Below are 21,755 nucleotides of genomic sequence, written 5' to 3' on the forward strand. Positions count from 1 at the left end.
AAGCTCAAGCATGCCTGAAATGTGCTTTGCACCCATGGACGCCCAACCTCGCAACTGACGGGATTTATAGTGTCTGCTGCACCATATGGCACCAGATACCACTTGACACCTTCAGACCTCCAACACAACAGTTGGCAGGGTGATTATAGCTGAGTGGCAATTCAATTTCTGAGATCTTTTTAACTATAGTTTTATATTATTAATTGAATGTTCAGTAAGAAGCTCGCTTGAAAATCCACGAATATCTGTTGTGGTGAAATGAGCAAAGTTCATCAAGTCACTGGCAAAACAAAACACTGATAAGAGAAGGACAGTGGAAAGCGGATGGTACTGTTCCTCTTTTATTTCCTCTATAATCCTTTGTTATAGTTTCAGCAAGATACCCCCGATGACCCATATAAATTAATGTAAACCTTACAAAAAGTCTATGTTTCCAATTTAACATTTGAAATGCATGTTACTCTAAATGTTGTGTGTAAATTAATGGCAACATGGTGACCTTACTGTCATGATTTTCAATAAATGTCAGCCTCGTTGCATCTGCCATCACCATCAATCATCCATATTCTCAACACTGACCATGTCTTACTGTGCCTTTTTTTGGGGGCTGAAGCAAACACACATCATGTTCGTTGAACCCAAACTCAATATTTACCCAGTGGTGAGAGGGTCTGAGTGGCACCAGGTTCCAGCCACAGTTCATTTAGGACCTTATAAGCCTACAAGTTTGGAATTCCATCTACAGCTAAATTAAAACCAAAGACCTCATAAACATAAATAAGACAGTTGAGAGACACATCTGACGTTCAGGCTGGAATCACCAAAGGCAGTGTGAGTATTTTTATGTGTTGTCATCTTGTGAAATGACTGTTAAAAGTCTTCAAGTTACACACACATATATATATATATATGTGTGTGTGTGTGTGTGTGTGTGTGTGTGTGTAACTTGTAAATATGTAAAATGTTCACAATACACAATTGATATTTGTAACTTTTTGAACCCTTGGGCACTACTGAGTAGAACACAGTTACTACAGAGTGATGCAAATTCTGTTACTGTGTGATTTCTGTTCTCATGGGGCGAAGTGGTAGCAGATCGGGTATAGACTGGTGCTCCAATGGCAGTTCTTGCACTGCAGATTGTGGGTCTCATCCTGGGCATCTTGGGCTGGTGTCTGGAGTCCTCCTGCACCAGCTCCCACACCTGGAGGACCGTCAGCCATTCTGAGGCCGTCATGACCAGCAGCTCGCAGTTTGAAGGTCTGTGGATGTCCTGCTCTGCCAACTCAATGGGAGCCGTGCAGTGTCAGAAGTTCAAGACAATACTGGGACTGCCAGGTCAGTACAGCAGGCCTATAGAATTCAAAATAGCTGACTAACAATGTATTTTGATCATGCTAGATTGCAACAGCAAAATTAGTTTCCATCCTCTCTCATGCCTATGGAGCACCTTGGCACAGGCTCCACCCCCTCAAAATTCCCAACCATTTCATGTATGGGCCAAAATGATGAAGTGAGGTGAGGAAGTTTCAGCCTAGTTTTGAAAAACACCAAGCTGTTTTATACATCAACATGGCCTGTTTTTTTTTTTTTGCTGTTTTTTTACATCAAACATAATAACGCATAAACATAATTATGTTTTTTGTGACTCTTTGATCGCCTTTAACACTTCAGTGTCCATTTCAGCGACTCAGAAACCATTCATCAGCCATGTCATCCCTCAGCTTACTGCCTGAGCAAAAGCAACATTTATCGACATATCAATAAACTCTTTAAAAAAAATGTATAGAACCATATCGGGCGTGCCCTAAATGTTGAAAGGCAAATATGAAACTCAAAACTACTAACAACTGGGTGACAGCAGGTTTCGGCTCTGTAACAGCCATTACGTTGGTCATCTGTATGAGCCACTCCTTGCACCATAGAAGGATTGGCGTTGGCTTTAATTGCTTTATGGCCCTGAATAAAGAGTAAAGTCCCCGGCTCCTAAAAAGGGCAACCTTACAGACAGTCTGTGCTTGACGTTCGTTCAAAATTTAAGACATTTCTGATCCCAGTCAGCCCACGTCTTCTAAGGTAACTGCAGAGGGGAGATTATTTGAAGACATTTCTGCGTCGTTTTGTGGAGCAACCATGTCAACTGGGCTTGAATTAATAGGGTTTTTTCTGGGCGTGGGGAGCTGGCTGCTTACCGGCGCCAGTCTTGCCAATGACCACTGGAAGACATCCTCGGTTGCTGGCAGCGTAATAATTTCTTCTCGTTCGTACCAGAATCTGTGGCGCTCCTGTGCAGAGGATAGCACAGGCGTCAGCAACTGCAAGGATTTTGAGTCGTTGCTTTCACTGCCAGGTAGGTGCTGCATTAAAGGGTCATTTAGACTATTAGCAATCAACTATCCCAATCAGCGCTGAATCTTCGGTGGATTTTAAATTTACAGCAAAAAGGATGAATAAATTTACACTATCCAATTTCAACGTACCCATCTGACCCATCGGCTGCAAATAATATTACAGAAACTCATACAATCAAAACAGATATTTAGGTCGCTGCCTTGGCAGCACTCTAATGTCATTGCTGTCATGGACATGTATTATTGCTACTGTTTTTATGGTTTATTGCCCTCAATTAAGTGTGACCTTCCCTGTTCATACAGACTGCTGAGAAACTGGTGTGTATTATAATGTTGTTACACATTTAGGGGAAAAAAAACTTTCTCAAAATTAGACGTGCCTGTAAATATGTATTAATAGCTGGTTTGATATGAACATGGTGTTTGGTCAAGATCTGCAGAAGTTCATTTTTGTTTTCTGTTTGGTTTCTGTTTAAGGCTACATACAGGGCTGCCGGGCTCTGATGATCATTGCTTTGCTTATGGGCCTGATATCTATAATAATATCTGTACTGGGCCTCAAGTGCACAAAGATCGGAAGTACCACAGCAGAGGTTAAAGGCAAAATTGCCCTGACCGGCGGCATTTTATTCATCCTCTCAGGTCTGTTGTCACTCCCACCTGCTCACCACTAAACCTCCATTTCAGCCATCACTCATACCACTTCTTTTTGTGACTTACAGGTGTGTGCACTTTGACAGCTGTATCATGGTATGCCTCTCGAATTGTGCAAGAATTTTATAACCCCGTATATGGAATGGCAAAGTGAGTGTGAATCAAACATTTTTAAGGAAAAAATACAACTTTTTAATTCTTTCAGAAACTGTTCAGGTGTGGCTTTAGATATTGATTATGTTTTTGGCACATTCACAGGTTTGAGCTTGGCGCTGGCCTCTATATGGGGTGGGGTGCAGCAGCTCTAGCCATTCTGGGAGGAGCAATGCTTTGTTGCTCTTGTAAGACGGGAACATCAGCAGTGCCAAAAGGGTTAGTCACACCAATCCATTGCCTCTCATATCAGAACCATTGCTTGAATATTATACCCTATTGTGACCCCGCTTCTTTTACACAGCAGTTACAGCTATGGCTATACAGCCAAAGGCCCAGAAAGGACCATCTACAAAGCAGCTGCCACCTCAGAATCTGGGAGCTCTAAAGCTTACGTCTGATGTGATTTCACCTCACAATTATATGTTTAAAGTACTTTTACTTTTAGAAACTGGTCATGTATTGTATTCAGATGTCTTTTATAGCATTGTTTGTCTTGCACCTGTATAGCTGTATTAGATCCTAATTGTTAAAGTGCACTATTGATTAAGTTTTGAATAAAACACATATGGTCAATTTGTTAAGAAGTGTTCTCTGTGCATCTGAGGCACAATAAAGTATTTTTGGTTGAAATATGAATATGTTGAACACTTTGTATTTCAGAAAACGGAGGTTTATACTGTATATATACACAAACACACACACACAGAACAGGCCAAAAGTTTGGACACACCTTCTCATTCAATGTGTTTTCTTTATTTTCATGACCATTTACATTGGTAGATTCTCACTGAAGGCATCAAATGAATGAAAGGCATCAAATGAATGAAAACATGTAGAGTTATGGACTTAACAGAGAGCTGGCCTTCACAGTGAGCTGGACCGCAGAGTGAAGGCAAAGGGGCCAACAAGTGTTAAACACCTCTGGGAACTCCTTCAAGACTGTTGGAAAAGCATTTCAGGTGACGACCTCTTGAAGCTCATCGAGAGAATGCCAAGAGTGTGCAAAGCAGTAATCAGAGCAAAAAAACTAGTATATAAAACATGTTTTTCTGTTATTATTTCACCTTTTTTGTTAAGTACATAACTCCACGTGTTCATTCATAGTTTTGATGCCTTCAGTGAGAATCTACCAATGTAAATGGTCATGAAAATAAAGAAAACACAGTGCCTCCAAACTTTCAGCCTGTACTGTATATAACAACCCAATTTAAAGCTTACAGTAAACAACTTCAATATTTTCACTGTCATCCTGAATTTTTTTTCTGGCCTGTACCCTATACTAAAAAAGAGCACAAACATCAACATCACACAACGAATCGCTTCTCCTTTGTTTACAACGATAAAAAGACATGTTCTGACCTTGGTGGATCTCTGAATGCTCAACTGTTAGTGTATATGCATATTATAATAGTCAAAGATATGTGAGTATGCTGTATATTTTAATGAAATGACGTATACAAATAAATATGTCCAAAATATTTTAAAATAATAATTGTTCATGAAAAATTGCACCGGAAAAGTCGTTACAATATTATTGTTAATTAACAATAAAATTGTTAATTTTCCCTGCATTTTTAAATTGAAATGCTCTGTCACATGTTGTCGCATTACGTCATTCGCCAGCGCCAGTTTCCGACAGAAAGTGGCCGTGAGGAGGAAACTCCGGGAGCCAAAATGGTGGTCAGGACGAACGAACCAGGTGTTGGTTGAAGCAGTAACAGTTTGTTTTGGAGTATTATCTTTCCCCGTCTCCCCGGCAGAGCTGAGGTCTACGCGGCGCGGCTACTCGGTGTCCGGAGACCCGGTTAAATGTTGTGAGGTACCCGTTTTCCCGGTTTAATTCTGCCAACTCCTCGCCTGGCCGTAAACGCGTATTAGCCGCGTCGCTAGCGGCAGGCGTTGTCGAGCCGTCGCGGCCACACGGCCGTGTCGGACTCATTCATTACACCCCGTGGATAAAAGTCGTCGGCTTGTGGTGAGCTCTCTGGAGGAGGCTGCGGCGAACGCTTTCGTTTTCGGGGGCGACATTGACGGGCTGGTTTACAGCCGGCTAGCTCACGCCACACATCTTTATTATTTCTCCGCGGCGAACGTGTGGCGCTACTTAACATCTTTTACATTTACAGCATTTTATCAGAGCGACTTGGTCAGTAGTGACAGGGACAGGCTAAGTTTCTTGCTCAGGGACAATGGTATGAAGTGGGATTCGAACCTGTGTCTTCTGGTTCACAGGTGAGTGTGCTACCCACTAGGCTACTACCCACCCCTTTTGTGTGGTTTTAGGCCACGCTGTGGTGAATGTTATCGCAGTCGAACGCGGGTGATTCGTGGCTGCTTTGTCTGCATGCCTGTCGGGAGTCACGGGAGTGTGGAATGTGGAAAGTTCCCACTTGAAAAACAATTTTTTTCTTTATCTTAGATCACTTTTTTTTTTTTTTTTTTTTAGTTTGGAGGGATGTACACTCCCCCCGTATCCTCATAGCCCGCGTTAACAAATGTGAAAAATGGATCGTCAGCTGGGAAAAAAATTCTCGACAACTTCAGGAATGTGTTTATTCAGAGAAAGCAAAGGGCCCTGGACGTGAAAACACGTCTTTTAACCTTGATTTTCATCTCTTGAGTATTTGGCTTTACACAGTCTCCAGATGTGGGTGTGTCTGGTATTTAGACTTTTTTTTTTTGTGTTGTTTTTATTTTATTAAATGGTTAAGGATTTATGCACGGACAATGTCTATTATATCGCATATTCAAGCATGTATGCATGCACCGACCTAATAAAGCTGCTAGGTGGAGCATTAATTTTTCATGCCGTGGACACTTGAGAGAGGGTGTGTTTTCAGTGCCTTCAGCAACCACACCCTGGCATTTCAAGCATACACCTAATTTTTTATGATTTGTGATCCTAATAGCAGTTCTTGACATGGTTAATAACTGCCATTGTCCAAAAGTCAGTGTCTAATATTAGTTGCTAATAAGTTATTATGCTCACTTACAACAGTATTGGTATGCACACAGTCCTAGACTGTACAAAACAGGCAAGTAGCGCTTAACACTTCCAGAAGCATCTTACAGACTCGTCATTAAATGACGACGAGCAAAGTTAAAAAGTGTTAAATGTATTTTATTTTCTGTAAATGTATATTGGTTTTCCTTTTGCATGGCACGTTCTGATGGGGCAACATGCACGTTGCGATTTTCTGGAAATTGCAGTGTTTCTTTTTGCGTAAGGTCTCAGTAGAAATCTTCCCGCTGGGTTGCTCCAGAACAGAAATGGTTCTAGCAAGCCTGTGACATAGAAGACTTTTGCTATTATTGCCACGCTTAACTTTTAACAGCAGGTTAATGCAGGTAACGTAGTTCTATTTCTCGGATAATTATATATTTGTCTATGGTCAGACAGGACGAATGGTACCATGGAACATGTAAAAAGACTATGGCATTATATGTTAGTTGTGTCACAGAATGCTGTCTATTGAGAAACTTAAGAGCGCTTTTCGACTGTAATCTCCCCGTTTGCGCAGAAATTGCAGTCAACAAGGGAGTTGCTATGCTTTAAACGTGCAGGTGGTGATGGCGGGGCGGAGGGAGGAGTGCACGTGGAAGAGGCACATCACAGAACAGCTGAAACAGCGGGACCGTGTCCAGAGGCAGGCCTTTGAAGAGATCATCCATCAGTGTGAGTGCCATTTACTGCACTGTGCCAGGCCTTGATTCAGGACTTTGTGTGAGATATCGCCAGAGCTACCTTTTTTTTAGTGAGAGTGGAAGTGTGTGTTTGTGTGTGTGTTCCAGACAACCGGCTTCTGGAGAAGTCTGACCTACAGACCATAGTGACAGAAAAACTTCAGACTGAGAAATATGACCCGCAGGGCAGACATGACCTCAGGTGAGTTTTCAGACCCGGTGGCTCCTTTTTGCCAGGGTACTGGACTCATAACCGTTGATGTGTGGTTCATTTTTTCAGCCCGGGCTCTGATTCCAGTCGCTGTGACGTCCTTCAGCAGGAAGTGTCCCAGATCAGGATCAAGCATCAAGAGGAGCTGACAGAGTTACACAAGAAACGAGGAGAGGTTAGTACCTTTACATCATTTATCCGACGGCCTTATCCAGAGCGACTTACAATCAGTAGTTACAGGGACAGTCCCCCCCTGGAGCAACTTAGGGTTAAGTGTCTTGCTCAGGGACACAAGGGTAGTAAGTGGGGTTTTAACCTGTGTCTTCTGGTTCATAGGCGAGTGTGTTGCCCACTAGGCTACTACCACCCTAGTGTCCTATTCACCTCTTCATTTTTTAATACCAAATTCACCAAGCTCACTGCTTTCATAGGGGCTTCCTTTTAAATTAGCCTGTGTGTGTGTGTGTGTGTCTGTATCTCCTTATTGAGCTTTCCTCTACCACATGGTAGATCTACCACATGCTGATCAAAACCGAATCAATGGCCTTTCTGTCTTTGAGTTCGTGGCTGCCCTCAGTGTCTCATGCTCACAAGGTTTCTGCTGGAAGAGTTAGTGAGACGGAGTGACTGTAGGCGTGAAATCTGCAAAAAAAATTTATCCACCATCTGATTCAGTTAATGTGTAAATGTTTTTTAAACACATCCAGTTCTGACTTCTTCTTTTGGACCTCTTACGTCTTTTGAATGAATTGCGTGTCGTTTCCCCACACAGCTTGCACAGACTGTAATAGAACTGAACAACCAGCTACAGTTGAAGGATAAGGAGATCCAGAGTAATGAAGCCAAGTGAGTCTGTGTTATTGTGTCACTATTGTGCCACTGTGACCCTACCTTCAGGGTTGCCGTCCCCATCCACTTATGTCCAATCCCTTTTGTGTGACTGGGAACAGAATGCAGGAGTACCAGCAGCAGATCTCAGAGTTGGAAGGCGAGTGCAAGGAGCTGCACAACTGTCTGCAGGACCTGGAGCGAGCCAATCAGACGCTGAAGGACGAGTATGACGCCCTGCAGATCACCTTCAGCGCGCTGGAGGAGAAGCTCCGGCGCACCACAGAGGACAACCAGGAACTGGTGTCTCGCTGGATGGCTGAGAAGGCTCAGGAAGCCAATCGACTTAATGCAGAGAATGAGAAGGACTGCAGGTGAGTCTTCTCTGGTATTCATGGTCCTCAAGATTCAGAACATTTTACATTTACAGGGACAGTCCCTCTGGAGCAACTCGATGTTACGTGTCCTCCTCAATGGTAGTAAGCGGGGTTTGAACCTTTTGTCTTCTGTCCACCGTTCATTTTTGAGTATCACGTGGTACATCTACAGCTAACTAGTATTAATAATTGGTCCTAATCCACTATAGAGTAAAAGTAACTGCACACCCACGTCAATTTATTGAGGTGAGTGCACTTTGAATGGCTTATTGTAAATACTGACTCTTTCTCCTGCGTTTTGGAGATTGTCCTTTGTTTTGTGATTGACATGCCTTTTCTGTATTTCTTGCATTTGAAAAGAGTGTGAGGACAGTCGTTAAGGTCTCAAGCCTTTTTTTTTTTAAGGACTGTCCCATTAGCACAGAGTGTTCCATTGTTGAAAGGTGAAAGCTGGTTGAGGCGATTGGCTGCCGCTAATGGGTCAGTGACGAGCAAGCGTTCCTCACTAATGGCCGCTGTTAGGAGACGCGCGGTGTGATTGGCTCGGAGAATTGGGCTTTGTCTTGTGGGGATGTTTGTGAGCCATAAGTCAGTGTGTCTGTGTGTCCTCAGTTTCACTGCATTCCCTGCACTAGAAATCTGAAGACTCTGCGGTTTACTGGGCCGCACAATGACCGCTTTGGACTGGGAGACCCGGGTTTTCTTAACCCTGTTTTAAATTTCAGACGCCGGCAGGCCAAACTGCAGAAGGAGCTGGCAGACGCTGCCAAAGAGCCGCTGCCCATCGACCCGTGAGTATCGCTGCCTTGTGAGTGCATGTTTTGCGGTGTGGGCGCCCGAGTCTCACGGTCTCGCTCTTTCGTGCAGTGACGACGACATAGAGGTTCTCTCTGAGGATGCTGGGAAGGGGACAGGGGAGGCTTCTCCCAGCCGGACTCATGCCCGCACACCCAGGTAATCTGGTGATGTCCAGACAGGATTGCAGCTGCATTATAATTTACTGTTGCATGTGGGGTGGTAGTAGCCTAGTGGGTAACACACTCGCCTATGAACCAGAAGACCCGGGTTCGAATCCCACTTACTACCATTGTGTCCCTGAGCAAGACACTTAACCCTAAGTTGCTCCAGGTAGTCTGTCCCTGTAACTACTGATCGTAAGTCGCTCTGGATAAGGGTGTCTGATAAATGCTGTAAATGTAAAAATGTGGGGAGTATAACTTGGTGGGGGGGGGTCTCTGCCAAGTAGGAATTTGCACAATTAATCAGCTGTAAGTTTGAATCCCAGCTTTGTGTGTGCAGAGTCTGCATGCTTTGTGTTGGTGTTGGTTTTCCTTTGGTTTCCTTTCTGGTGGGCCACCCAAAGGTGACTTAGTTAAATTGGCAACTCTAAATCCTCCATAGGTGTGAGAGTTTGTTTGACTGGTTTATTTGTTGTCCTGGGGTGGACCACAAAGTAACTGCTGATTGTAAATCGCTCTGGATAAGAGCATCTGTTAAAATCCATGTGTGTATGGGTGAGTCCCGTCCATTGTCCCGAGATTAGGAATAGGAGGCGTGGAATAGTACAATTGTGCATCCCAAAAAGAATTATCAATCCCTCCCCTTCTCTTTCTCTCTCTTAGTAAACGCATATCCCAGCCTTCTCCACCCGCTGGCCTTTTGGACTCCATCTCTAACATATTTGGGTATGTAGCAGTGTTTTGTGGCTTCAGCATGTCTCATGTCTGTGTGTGTGTGTCTGTGTGTGTGTGTGTTTCCTGTCTGGAGAGGCAGCTGTCCTCATGTTTATGGCTTCTCTCTGTCTGTCTGCAGCCTGGCTGAGTCTGTGCAGCCTGGAACCTTCCCATCTTCATCCAGGTGACGCTGCACTGTGGTGTGGACAGGGTTCACAGCTCTTTGTATAACCTTCTGCTGATGTGTTTTTGTCTTTATGTTCGTGTGTTGTACGTCTTCTGAACATATGACCGGCTGTGTGTGCTGTGGCATGGTTTGATGCTTTTGGTCTGTAGTTGGCCCTACATTTGCATGATCTACAAAAGGAAAAGGAAACTACAAAATGCCTTCATTGTAGCAGATGAGTTTTTTTTAAACAGTGTAGTGATAGAATAAAGTGCATGAATATTATTGGATTAGCCTGTTCTGATCAATATCTGCTTTGAAAATGATGTAATGTAGGTATCTGACGGACCGATCCAATACACTTCCAGATCAATTTTTCAGTCTGGAATATGAGCCTAATGCAAAGTCTGTTTCAGTGAGCAGCATAGTATTGTTTTCTATGGCAAATTTGTACTGTGCTTCCACAAGCTTCTGCACTCAACAAAGCATGGATGGAAGAGAGGTTGATGCAGGCCTGCCAGGTGTGTCCTGATGGAGAACGTTGCTATGCCATCACATAATAATTATATTATGTAATGGGATAGTGAGGGTGCTGCAGAACCACAGCTGCTTTTTGTGCTGAACCTTGCGGCAAGATTGGCGCATTCTCTTTTGAATGAAGCGCAACCGTGTGCTGTGCTGTGACAATCACTTCACTTTAATGATTGGTCTTTTTGGATTTTAAGGTAATGCGACGCAATACTTGCATTCAACAGTGTAACAACAGTAATCTGTGAATAGAGAGATGTTTAATAGATGTGGCTTTATAGCACAAAAAAAAAAAAAAGTAACTTCACTTGTATAAGAAATGGGTATCTGTGTCTGCAGTAAAGTATGGGGTTTGGATTGTAGCTGAAAAAACTTACATTTACAGCATTTATGGTTTTGTGGAAGAGACCACAAGTTTTTTTTTTTGTTAAACAGGATACAGGAGGTTTTGGGGTTCTAAAAGTTGTGCATAGTTTTCCCTTCTGGTCACACATTGATCCCCGGGGTTCATTGCATATCATCCAACTTTAGTGGCCTTGAGTTGTGATTGGCTCATTTTTCCCATTTCATTAGGGTTTTCATTAGGCATGAAACAAAACTCTCATTGTCATGCATATTCCTATGAAATTGCATTTTCTTTTTGACATTTCCATACTTAATGGTACCAAAGTTCTGTGAACTTTGTTGTTTGCCCGGTCCAATGGAGTAGGCCGCCAGTGTTTTGCAGAGTTTTATTGTCATGTAAAGATGGAGCCTGTGAAGCTCAGTGCTTGTAAAGCTTTGTGGCAGTGAGCTGAGAAATCATGAGACTCTCCCTGCTTTTCTCATCTCATCTCCCCCTTTTCTGTGATATATATTATTATTATTTTTTTTTTTTTAAGAAGACGGCGTTCAGTCAACTCTTTCGGGACCTCGCCGGAGGCGACGGAGCCCCCATCTGGGGTCTGTGCTGAAGTTCGCGTGCCCTCCACTGCCCTGCACATCTTTGTGAGTATATTTAGTTGTGCCACGCACACGATTTCTTTTCCACACACGTCTGGTTGGTCCGTGATGAGCTGTAAAAGGTCTGATGCCCAATTCCCCACCCAGTTAACCTTTGGCTCCCAGCAGTTCCTGCTTTGTTCCCAGCATGCTCTAGCTGTGCAGTGTTGGCTTCAGGTCTGCTGACAGGTTTCATGTGCCTCATAGCCTGTGAGTCTTTAAGATTCAGACGTCACGATCACAGCACATTAAACATGAAGAAATGCGCAATGGAGTATCGGGGTCTGGATGTGGGGATAGGCAGCTGATCTCAAGTTTTCAAGCTGAGACCTTTTCATCCAGTTGCTGTGGTCAATGTCGAGGGACAAGTGTAACTTTAGGTTTTTGTTTATTTTCTGTGCACTATACTCATCCCATGAACTAGTGCGTATATGTTTATAATCTACTGTATTTGTGCCTTGCCAGGATGCGCACGACGGGGAAGTGAACGCTGTGCGCTTCAGCCCAGGCTCTCGTCTGCTGGCCACTGGAGGAATGGATCGCAGAGTTCGGCTTTGGGAAGTTATAGCAGGTTTGTTGTGTTTTATTATAAATAAATAAAAAAATTTTTAGTGGTCAGTGATGAGCTGTAAAAGGTCTGATGCCCAGATCCTCTCCCAGTTATCCTTTGGCTCCCAGCAGCTCCTGCTGCCTTCCCAGCATGCTCTAGCTTTGCATTGTTGGATTCAGGTCTGCTGACATTTCAGATGCCCTGTGAACCTGTGAGTCTTCAGACTCTGACGTCACAGTTAAAATGGCATCAAACACTAGGAAATCGGTCCCGGAGTGTCGGGTCTGGATGTGGGTATAGGCAGCTGATCTCAAGTTTTCAAGCTGAGACCGTCCTCCTTAATATTAGCTAGAATCTTCTTAGTAATAGCCTACCTATTGTGTGAATAGCCAGATTCACACAAATAACACCCTCACTCCCTCCCTTTCCTCTCTTCTCTGCAGGTCGCTGTGAGCAGAAAGGAGCACTGATGGGCAGTAATGCTGGAATCACCAGTATTGAGTTTGATACAGCAGTAAGTACCACAGCTAGACTTTTCAGTCATTTGATGACCTAGACAATTTTAACTCATCTGATGGTGTTTTTTTTTTTTTTTTTTTTGTGTCTGTGTGTGTGTGCGCCAGGGCTCATACCTACTTGCTGCCTCTAATGACTTCGCCAGTCGAATCTGGACCGTGGACGACTACAGACTCAGAGTGAGTATGAAACTGAGACAGCCTTTCGAGTCACCAAGAATTGAGAATTATTTTTTGCTACTGTGCCGGTCAGTGATGTGATGTAAAAGGTCTGATGGCTAGGTGTCCTGCCAGTTGCCCTTTAGCCTTCCAGCAGTTCCTGCTCTTACTTTTCCCAGCATGCTCCAGTAGTGCACTGTTGAGGTTGACTTGCTGCTGATAATCATGGACATCTGCCATCTGTGTGTCTCCTGTAAAAGTCCCAGGGACACCCTGACTTGTGTCCAAAAGTGGTGGCTCTGGTGTTGGGCGGGCCAGTATGATCTAGCGTTTTATGCTGAGACCAAGAGGTACAGCTTTAGGTAGATGATGGTCGTCTTCTGACAAGTACAGTGAAATTCTGTCTTCCTTCGTTCAGCACACACTCACAGGGCACAGTGGGAAGGTGTTGTCCGCTCGCTTCCTCCTGGACAATGCGCGGATCGTCTCTGGGAGTTATGACCGGACACTCAAACTCTGGGACCTACGCAGCAAAGTCTGTAAGTTTCCTTTACTTACTTTTTCCTTCATAGTGTTTTGTGCATTTTGTTTGATGTTCATTTTTCAGGTTATGTGTCCTGATTTTTATTTTATTTTTCCCCAGGTATGAAAACTGTGTTTGCGGGTTCTAGCTGTAATGACATTGTCTGCACAGAACAGTGTGTTATGAGTGGCCATTTTGACAAGAAAGTGAGGTTCTGGGACATAAGGTGAGAAGAATGCACTAATGAGACTATTTGTTTGTGAGAGAATTTGGGCCAGGCAGGAGTTTGATGGCTGTCTGTCTGCTCAGGGCTGAAAGTATAGTCCGTGAGCTGGAGCTTTTGGGCCGGGTCACATCGCTGGACCTGAATCATGACCGGACTGAATTGCTCACCTGTTCCCGTGACGACCTTGTGAAGATCATTGACTTGCGCAACAACACAGTACGACAGACCTTCAGGTAGGAATTCTTCATAATTTCTTCCGAGTCATCCATGTTCCTTCCTACTCTGACCTTTTCATTTCTTCATGGCTTCCTTCCGGCTTTGGCTGCTTCTCATTGTCTGATTCTCTTTTCTTTTCTCCAGTGCTCAGGGCTTCAAGTGTGGCTCAGACTGGACCAGAGTGTCCTTTAGGTAAGTAACACTCGTCCGCATTTAAACTTCCTGTTTCAGTTGAGCTGTTTTGTATAAAAATGTACCAACCTGTTGTCAATGTTCCTTTCTCAGTCCTGATGGTAGCTATGTGGCAGCCGGTTCTGCTGAAGGCGTCCTGTTTGTATGGAACGTCCTCACAGGGAAATTGGACAGGACCCTTGACAAGGGCCACAGGTGATTTGGAAGCTTCAGCCTTACTCACGTGTTTGTTTTTATTTTTTTTATTTATATATATATATATATATATATATATATATATATATATATATATATATATATATATATATATATATATATATATATATATATATATATAATTATTATTATAATTAATATAATATATTTTTTTTACTTCTCCATTTGATTTCCAGCTCTGCCATTAATGCTGTGTCCTGGTCACCATCAGGAACCTATGTGGCCAGTGTAGAGAAGGGCAGCAAGACTGTTCTCTGGTCTGACCTGTGATCTTTTTTTGCTTGAGCACTGGTCTTTCCTGTGATTGGATACACCCGTCTTTGGCCCAATGGGATTGGCTGGCTGGCTGACTTACTGACCAGGAAATAGACACAAGGTTTTTTAAAAACCTCCAGTCTTCATCCATGCCACCTTCTGCCTGTTTTGCTGCCTAGCGGACCGTCTCTGGGCTTTTCACTCCTATGTGTGTGCGTGTGAAGTCTTTTACACAGTCATATTCCCCACATATCCAATATATGATTATAACCTCCACTCATGCTGTGTTTGACAAAAAGGACAGTATTTTTTTCCCCCTAATTTGTCACAAAACCTGAGTGTCTTGCTTCTTTCTGTGAAGTCTGTCAATTTTACCATCATGCCATGGTTTTTAGGGCTGGGGAGGGGGGTGTTAGTGTGCTTTTTTTTATTTATTGCTTATGCTCTCTGCCTTAAACAGACAAACTAGTAATGAATACCTTCATAAAAGAAGCATCCATGAGTTCCATTCCTGCATTTACACACCTGCACAAGACTTTGTAGCCATGACATGTCCCTCCTCCTCTTCTTTAACTTTAAAGTTTACAAGCGGCTATGATATTGGAATACATTCATTGGGATTGACTATAATTCATGCCTATCACCTTTCACAGCCTGATTACTGAGTAGGATTGTGTACCCGGCCGCTAGTGGGGAAAGTGATGACAGTGCAGAAAGTAGGATGGCGCTGCTTGTCATGGCAGTTTGAAGATCTAGAAAGCACTGAGGTGACTGCTTATTATGGCAACGCTGTTGTATAGCTGACTTTTAAAATGATTACTCCGGTACACAGCCTGGATAAGATGTTAAAAAGTCACATCTGCCAATTAAAAATATTAAAACACAAAAAAAAATACTTCCAGAAAGTATAAAACAGCAGCATTGCTAAAGCACTTAAAAAAATATACAACCGAAGAACCTGCAGGGTTCTATGCACAGCTTCTGTGTACATTCACTGCAGCAATGGTATATAGTTATAGTTAATACGTTGTTTTTTTTTTTTTTTTTTTTTTTTTTTAATAAAAGGTTGTACATAGGAATGGACAGGCTTAGCCATGAGTTTTTTTTTTTTGTTTTGTTTTTTTTTGTTTTTTACATCATAAATTAACATTTTGGCAGTTGTACATGGTACATGGCTCAAAATGGTAAATCTCCTAATAAAAGAGCTCTGTGACTTCTATATTATAGCAATACCTCCTCTACTTGGAAGTTTATCATTTACTTACCCATGTTAGTCACTGAACGGTGTACTTGGAATGCTACACACGCACACACTTCCAGAACATCAATTCCCAGTGTATTTTAAGTCTAATGGTTATGTGAATTGTACTAATTTACTAATTGTTTTCCCCTAAATGGAAATTTACTTCTTATAAAGCCAGTGGACTGTGGCCTTCATTCTCTGAAGTTGAACATTTCAACTCTACACTATTATTTTAATTTTTAATCGCATATTAGCTTGTTTCATTGCCAGATTGGCCTGAGCTACATATCGCCCCCTGGTGTGTGTCTGCAGCACGTCCTTACCCACTTTCACTTGCATCGTCTTGCCCGTTTAGCGGGTAAGAGGGTGGACACTGGATCAGCCCCACCCCCCCTGTTGTCATTGGCGCCAGGATTGTAAAGCTTTTAAATTATGTCAGATGTATATGAACATCCTCTGTATGTATATGTATGTCAAATATATGCACACCAATGAAATGTGTGAGACAACCTGGGATCTCATGTGGTTTGTTGTGGATTCTGGCCATTAAGCCATTAACTCTTCTTTAATTATCTATTAGACAAGGAATGATCAGTCACATTGACCTTTGTGGCATTTGGCAGACGCCCTTATCCAGAGCGACTCACAACATGCTTTCCTGATACCATCAATTAAGTAATCAGTTTTGCTTCGCAAGGACCCCAACTATGAATACAATCATTTTATTCACTCCGTTGTAGTTTTTCCTACGTAAAGTAGACTATAAGAAAGTTTCAAGTTAGCCTAAGTATTCTCTAGAGAGGAATCAGTTGCTCAGGACGGACTGCCTTGGATGAGTGTCATCCCGTAGGGCTATGTGTGCGTTTTCTGTCGGGGAGCGCTATTAGCCGTTGTCTGTTTTGCAAAAGCGTCTCGGCAGCAGCGAGGAGATTGCAGCGATTAATTTTCTGGTGATTCACCCCCCCCCTGTGAGTAATCCTCCTGCTGATGTCAGCACTAGGCCTGCTGAGTTCGACAACAAGAGCTTTTCGGCTCAGAACTCCACCTGAACAGGTGGGTTATCTAAGACCCCCTCTTCTCATGCGCTTTTATTTAAGGAAACCGTGACTAATACAGGATTCAGCTAAAACCCCTTTTCTTTCCGGCCAGCACTGTTTAGCGGTAAATGCAGAACTATCCTCATCTCACCTTTTGCTCCCCTTTGCTGATTTAACTCTAAAGAGAACCTTACAAATTTTTCCACTTGTGGGTTTACCAACCAGAGAGAACTGTGGGGAGAAATTTCCAGTGGGGGTCATATTGCTGGAAGCATCTGCATAAGGATCAGCTATTTCTGCCCTGGGGTCTCGGGTCCTAATCGTGCTGACTGAGAACATCCAGCCCAATCCAGAAGGTACCTACTGCCGGCCGACTATTAATGGCCATGGGGCGTGGCTGTACTAGGTGGAGCCTGGTCCTGACCCAGGCACCTTACAAATACTCCTGCCAGGGCACACCTGGACACTCCTGGTCTGTGCTGCTTACCTGCAGAGCCTCGGTTCCGTTCCAGGTCAGTCTTGTACAATGCTGTTGGATTAATTAACACTGGATTATTTAGGGTTTTGGTGAAGACCAGATGTTTTTTGTTCAAAAAGTGACATATCTATATCTGCTGTAAAAATAAAACATTTTTTGGAACATGTCACGGGTATACGTTTTCTTATTGGTGAGATTTAACTACTCCTCCATTTGTATACTGGTGCTAGTGACTTTCCTTGTGTTCTGTAGGTGCGTGTTTAAATTATCCATATCACCATGAGTCCCAAACATGTCGTCTTCAAAAAGTTCTCCCGGGACAAGTCTGTGAGTACAGAATCACTGTGTTACCTGCATCACCTACACACATGTAGTACAGGTCGTTTCATCACAGTTAAACACTGTATGTTGGTTCAGGTGGGGGTGTACATGGCAAGACGAGACTTTGTGGATCACTGTGACTTCGTGGACCCCGTAGGTGAGTGTAGCATCTGACGGGAACAGTTTTTTCTTCCCATTGTTGCCATTCTCACGTCAATACTTGTATTTTATTTGTTACATGAACCAGATGGCGTTGTGGTTATAGACCATGAGCAGATCAAAGGAAAGAGAGGTTAGTGTACTGACAGCCTCCCACCCTTCCATTCATCGGTGGTCAGAGGCTTACAAGATGCGATTCAGTTGCGAGACTATTTTTTCGGCACCGGGACTGATGGACAGATGCTGGTCCAATAACATCCAGCCAGCAACCATCCTATGGAAGCTGACCACTGGGCGGGACTGTTGTGAAAAAAATATTATACTATTACCATACGGGTGCCATTTAAAGCATCACTGCATAGTATTTAACAGTGTATGGTGACAGCATTTATTTACTTTTTATTTTTGTATATTCATCTAAAGAATAAAATGCGTCAGAAGTATAGGAAGGCAATACACTGAAAATACCTTTTATGTTTTCCATTAGTATAATTTGCACTATTTTAATTAAATATATTTCATGCTGGGCCCAATAGCCTGATGAAAAGAGTGCTTTTTTTATTTTCCTTACAAGAACACAATACATGGCACCTGCTAGTTATCTGATCATGCACACTAAAGTGCTGTGTGTGTGTGTATATACCCTGAAATCATTTTGAGACTAATTCTTTCTGCCCTCTAGTTCACATCATGCTATCCTGCTCGTTCCGTTATGGTCGGGCCGACTTGGACCTGGTGGGCATGCCGGCGGACTCGTACCGGAGAGACCTCTTCCTGTGCACGCGGCAGGTCTACCCTCCCCTGCAGGACCGGGAGAGGAGCGTTCACACCAAAATGCAGGAGAAGCTGCTGAACAAGCTGGGGAATGACGCCTACCCCTTCTTCTTTGAGGTGAAAATCTGATCGGCCAGGCTCAGTGACGGCTCGCTTTTATGAATGCCCAGCATGCTGATTGGTTTGATTTATGTCTCAGTTTCCAGACAACTTACCCTGCTCTGTGGATCTCAAGCCTGGTCCCAAGGATGTAACCAATGTAAGCAACATGTTTACTATTATAATACACTATTTCATAAATAAATCAACTTTTTATTTGAAATCTTTTCGATAAATTGAGTGCATGTGACAGCTCCTGTAATTGATATATTAAACTGACAAATATTGACAATAGGAAATAATTTTTGACACAATTTGTTACTTGCAGCACTGTGCCGTCGAGTTTGAAGTCAAAGCTTTTTGCAGCGAAGGTCAGGATGAAAAAGCGTTGAAGGGGTGAGTTCATAATTGAACTTTACACTCATGTAAATTTGGAAACTAACTCTCCCCGCCCACATCCTCAGGAGCTCCGTCCGTCTGGCCATCCGGAAAATTCAGTATGCCCCCGAAAAGAAAGGGCCACCCCCCTGTGGTGAGACCACTTGTGAGTTTGCCATGTCGGACAAACCCCTGCAGGTGAAGGTCACCCTGGACAAGGAGGTGAGTCAATGCCAAATGCTAAAGGCAAGGATGGGCAATTTCCAGCGTTGTGATTGGATGGAAGCTAATGATGTCACCTTTCAACTGTCCTCTGCAGACGTACTACCACAGTGAGCCCATTAACATTAGCGTTGACATCACAAACAGCACCAATAAAGACGTGAATGAAATCTCTGTGGCAGGTGAGAAAATGCCACCATATGCCCAGTTTGGAATGCCACTACTGTACAGTGGCAGTACAGTAAATGTTTTCCATTGTAACCCCCAGTGGAACAGATCACCAACGTGGTGCTCTACTCAAATGACAAGTACATGAAGCCGGTGGCCAGTGAGGAGGCAGGGTAAGGGCACGTGTGTGTGTGTGTGTGTGTGTGTGTGTGTGTGTGTGTGTGTGTGTGTGTGTACAACACAATTTTTGCAGAAAGACACTCACACACACACTCATAGTAAATGGACTGAAAAAAAACACTATTCAAAAGAGATTTTACTATTTTACAGTTAATGCATAGAGCATTGAGGCACAGAGCTGTTGTCTTCTTGACTCATTTGCCATTATAATTTTAAAAATGTGCTATCAGACTTCGAAATGTCTGCTGCAAGGAACGTATGGTGTTTTGCAGAGATAATGTCCCTGCTGGAACCAGTTTTAAGAAGGTCTACACCCTCCTACCACTGCTGAGCAATAACAGGGAGAAGCGAGGCATAGCCCTGGATGGAAAGCTGAAGCATGAAGACACCAACCTCGCCTCCACTACTATGTATGTAATTAACACAGATTTTTTGCTTCCGTGTTAAATATAGTTTTTAGAATATAATTTGAATTAGAGCTGAATGTGTTTAACCAAAACTAAACAAGTCGTGTATTATAGTCTTGTTGTTCTAGGCTTCATCCCTTTTCTCTTTTTCTTCCCCAACAGTATAAAAGATGAGGTGCTCAAGGAAGTGCTGGGAATGCTGGTCTCTTACAGGGTGGCAGTCCGACTCATGGTTGGTGGGTGAGTAAGAGGGAGACGGAAGACAGCTGTTTGTTTTTGGACATTGTCTTATGAAGACATTCATTCACTCTCTCTTTATTTACAGCATTATTGGTTCAAGGTAAGAGTTCTTTCCCCCTATATATTATGAATGCGATTTCTATATGCGTATTTGAGTAATTGTAATTTGCTGTTAATGTTGTTTGTGTTTCAAGTGAGGTTGCAGTTGAGGTGCCTTTTCGACTCATGCATCCTAAACCTGACCCAGGTAAGCTCAGAAACTCTGAGTCACCACATGTAAATCTATTTTCCATCAATAGCACATCACTGTGCAGATATAGCCGTGTTTTCAGACCATCTCAGCCCAGAGAACGTTGGGTTGAGTCTTTTCATGTAACTCAGTGGCATCTAACAGCATAAATCAAGAGAGAACATTTTCTTATGTGTCCCTTCATTGCCAAATGAAACCATTGCCCTGCTCCTCATGAGATAAACGGCCAGTTTCAGATCTGGGGCGTAGCAGGGACAATGTAATCAGCTTGTCTCCCTGCTGACCACTGTAAATCCCATTTATAATGGCACTGGGTATGGTTACATATGGAATCTGCCTTAGGGCTTTAGCATGATCGGCGTATGACAGATGAACAGAGCAGCACGTGGCACAGCTGAGTTTTGCATTATGAATGTACCCTCTGTCTGATTTTTTTTCTTATCCTGTCTTTTTCCTACCTGCTCCATGCTTCTGCAGCAAGAGAAAGGTGAGCAGTCAGCCCGGCCCGTCACCCTGTGATTGATTATGGCAGTTCTGTTTGCGCCCACAACAACCCACATCATGTTTCATTGAAGTGTTTCACAACTCAAGTGTGGCAGCTTGCTTGCTGTCCAGATTTTGTCAAAATATTGGCGAGTGCTGCACTCGCAAGAAGACAAAATGGGTTTTGCATGATTCAGCAGGAGGCCAAATGGATCTAATTGCCTGTTTTCAAGAGTCTCTTTCTTGTAAATGCCATTGTTCTGTGGCTAAAGTTGCAAGAGTTATGTGTCGTGCAAGACAAGCAGCTACATTTTCTAATCTTTGATATCCCCCTCTCACCGCCTAACTTTCTCCTTGTCTTCTCCTCTCCACGTCTTGGCTTGTTCGACTGTGTGCTGCACAGCATGGAAGAGGAGCTGGTGTTTGAGGAGTTTAAACGCTCCTACCTGAAGGGCATCATTGGCGAAGAGGATGACTCTGCGACCGAGGCGTGAATCAGGGCGCCCTGGGGCGTGTCTGCAGTGCTGATGCTGCTGTGTGTGCCTCTTCTACCGAAGGCTTCAAAAAAAAAAAAAAAAAGGCCAGGAGGCACGCGGAGAGCTTGGAGCTTGTAACATAGAGGCTGTTAGAGGCCAGGTGGTGTCTAGGATAGCTATGACCCTACTGCTCCATCAGTGCATGTATACCAGTCGATGGCAAAAGTTAATTCCGCTGATGGTTCCGAAATGTAGGTGGCAAAAATGTGACTTCAGAGCAGGCTATGTGGCTGACAGCATATCAGAGTTGACTATTCTGAGAAATAAAATATTTTTATAAACTACGACAAGGTTTGGCCTGGTTCTGGTTTTGTGTGTA

General features: G+C 43.3%; 3 protein-coding genes and 3 non-coding genes across 10 annotated transcripts; all 6 read left to right on the forward strand.

Moving 5' to 3' along the window:
• The first annotated feature begins 1,118 nt into the window (after positions 1-1,118).
• Positions 1,119-3,559, forward strand: cldn15lb (claudin 15-like b). The gene is made up of 5 exons (XM_028962487.1): positions 1,119-1,338; positions 2,829-2,993; positions 3,074-3,155; positions 3,264-3,377; positions 3,466-3,559. The coding sequence occupies exons 1-5, from the start codon at positions 1,119-1,121 to the stop codon at positions 3,557-3,559; spliced, it is 675 nt and encodes a 224-aa protein (XP_028818320.1).
• Positions 3,560-4,793: 1,234 nt separating this feature from the next.
• atg16l1 (ATG16 autophagy related 16-like 1 (S. cerevisiae)) lies at positions 4,794-16,215 on the forward strand. Of its 4 annotated transcripts, none has more exons than XM_028961397.1 (20): positions 4,794-4,980; positions 6,726-6,837; positions 6,954-7,047; positions 7,126-7,231; positions 7,829-7,902; positions 8,007-8,258; positions 8,987-9,052; positions 9,129-9,215; positions 9,884-9,946; positions 10,074-10,118; positions 11,510-11,615; positions 12,075-12,180; positions 12,603-12,673; positions 12,783-12,854; positions 13,252-13,372; positions 13,477-13,582; positions 13,666-13,815; positions 13,943-13,990; positions 14,084-14,185; positions 14,383-16,215. In XM_028961397.1, exons 2-20 carry the CDS (start codon positions 6,732-6,734, stop codon positions 14,474-14,476), a joined length of 1,869 nt encoding a protein of 622 aa, XP_028817230.1. In that variant the 5' UTR covers positions 4,794-4,980; positions 6,726-6,731; the 3' UTR covers positions 14,477-16,215. The 4 variants fall into 4 exon arrangements, with proteins under 4 accessions (XP_028817230.1, XP_028817229.1, XP_028817231.1 ...); XM_028961396.1 differs by lacking the exon at positions 4,794-4,980 and adding an exon at positions 6,307-6,509; XM_028961398.1 differs by lacking the exons at positions 4,794-4,980; positions 10,074-10,118 and adding an exon at positions 6,421-6,509.
• Positions 11,671-11,940, forward strand: LOC114769813 (small Cajal body-specific RNA 6). Its single transcript, XR_003743271.1, has one exon.
• LOC114769812 (small Cajal body-specific RNA 6) lies at positions 12,223-12,490 on the forward strand. The gene has a single exon (XR_003743270.1).
• LOC114769814 (small Cajal body-specific RNA 6) lies at positions 12,922-13,178 on the forward strand. The gene has a single exon (XR_003743272.1).
• Positions 16,216-17,173: 958 nt separating the features above from the next.
• On the forward strand, positions 17,174-21,723 carry sagb (S-antigen; retina and pineal gland (arrestin) b). Of its 2 annotated transcripts, none has more exons than XM_028961428.1 (16): positions 17,174-17,253; positions 17,472-17,546; positions 17,637-17,697; positions 17,788-17,832; positions 18,382-18,590; positions 18,673-18,732; positions 18,901-18,968; positions 19,037-19,172; positions 19,270-19,354; positions 19,441-19,513; positions 19,793-19,930; positions 20,090-20,167; positions 20,253-20,267; positions 20,362-20,414; positions 20,895-20,904; positions 21,304-21,723. In XM_028961428.1, exons 2-16 carry the CDS (start codon positions 17,499-17,501, stop codon positions 21,392-21,394), a joined length of 1,170 nt encoding a protein of 389 aa, XP_028817261.1. In that variant the 5' UTR covers positions 17,174-17,253; positions 17,472-17,498; the 3' UTR covers positions 21,395-21,723. The 2 variants fall into 2 exon arrangements, with proteins under 2 accessions (XP_028817261.1, XP_028817262.1); XM_028961429.1 differs by having other exon boundaries at positions 20,253-20,261; positions 20,356-20,414.
• The last annotated feature ends 32 nt before the right edge of the window (positions 21,724-21,755 follow it).

Source organism: Denticeps clupeoides, chromosome 19 (assembly GCF_900700375.1).
Source record: "Denticeps clupeoides chromosome 19, fDenClu1.1, whole genome shotgun sequence".
NCBI lineage: Eukaryota > Metazoa > Chordata > Actinopteri > Clupeiformes > Denticipitidae > Denticeps > Denticeps clupeoides.

Coding starts and splice junctions, on each gene's coding strand:
- cldn15lb (XM_028962487.1), top strand. CDS start 1,119: ATGGCAGTTCTTGCACTGCAGATTGTGGGTCTCATCCTGGGCATCTTG. Junction 2,994..3,073: donor CATTTTATTCATCCTCTCAG/GTCTGTTGTCAC, acceptor TGTGACTTACAG/GTGTGTGCACTTTGACAGCT. Junction 3,378..3,465: donor ACATCAGCAGTGCCAAAAGG/GTTAGTCACACC, acceptor TTTACACAGCAG/TTACAGCTATGGCTATACAG.
- sagb (XM_028961428.1), top strand. CDS start 17,499: ATGAGTCCCAAACATGTCGTCTTCAAAAAGTTCTCCCGGGACAAGTCT. Junction 17,833..18,381: donor GCAGATCAAAGGAAAGAGAG/GTTAGTGTACTG, acceptor TCTGCCCTCTAG/TTCACATCATGCTATCCTGC. Junction 19,931..20,089: donor AACCTCGCCTCCACTACTAT/GTATGTAATTAA, acceptor CTTCCCCAACAG/TATAAAAGATGAGGTGCTCA.
- atg16l1 (XM_028961396.1), top strand. Junction 6,838..6,953: donor TGAAGAGATCATCCATCAGT/GTGAGTGCCATT, acceptor TGTGTGTTCCAG/ACAACCGGCTTCTGGAGAAG. Junction 13,373..13,476: donor GGACCTACGCAGCAAAGTCT/GTAAGTTTCCTT, acceptor ATTTTTCCCCAG/GTATGAAAACTGTGTTTGCG.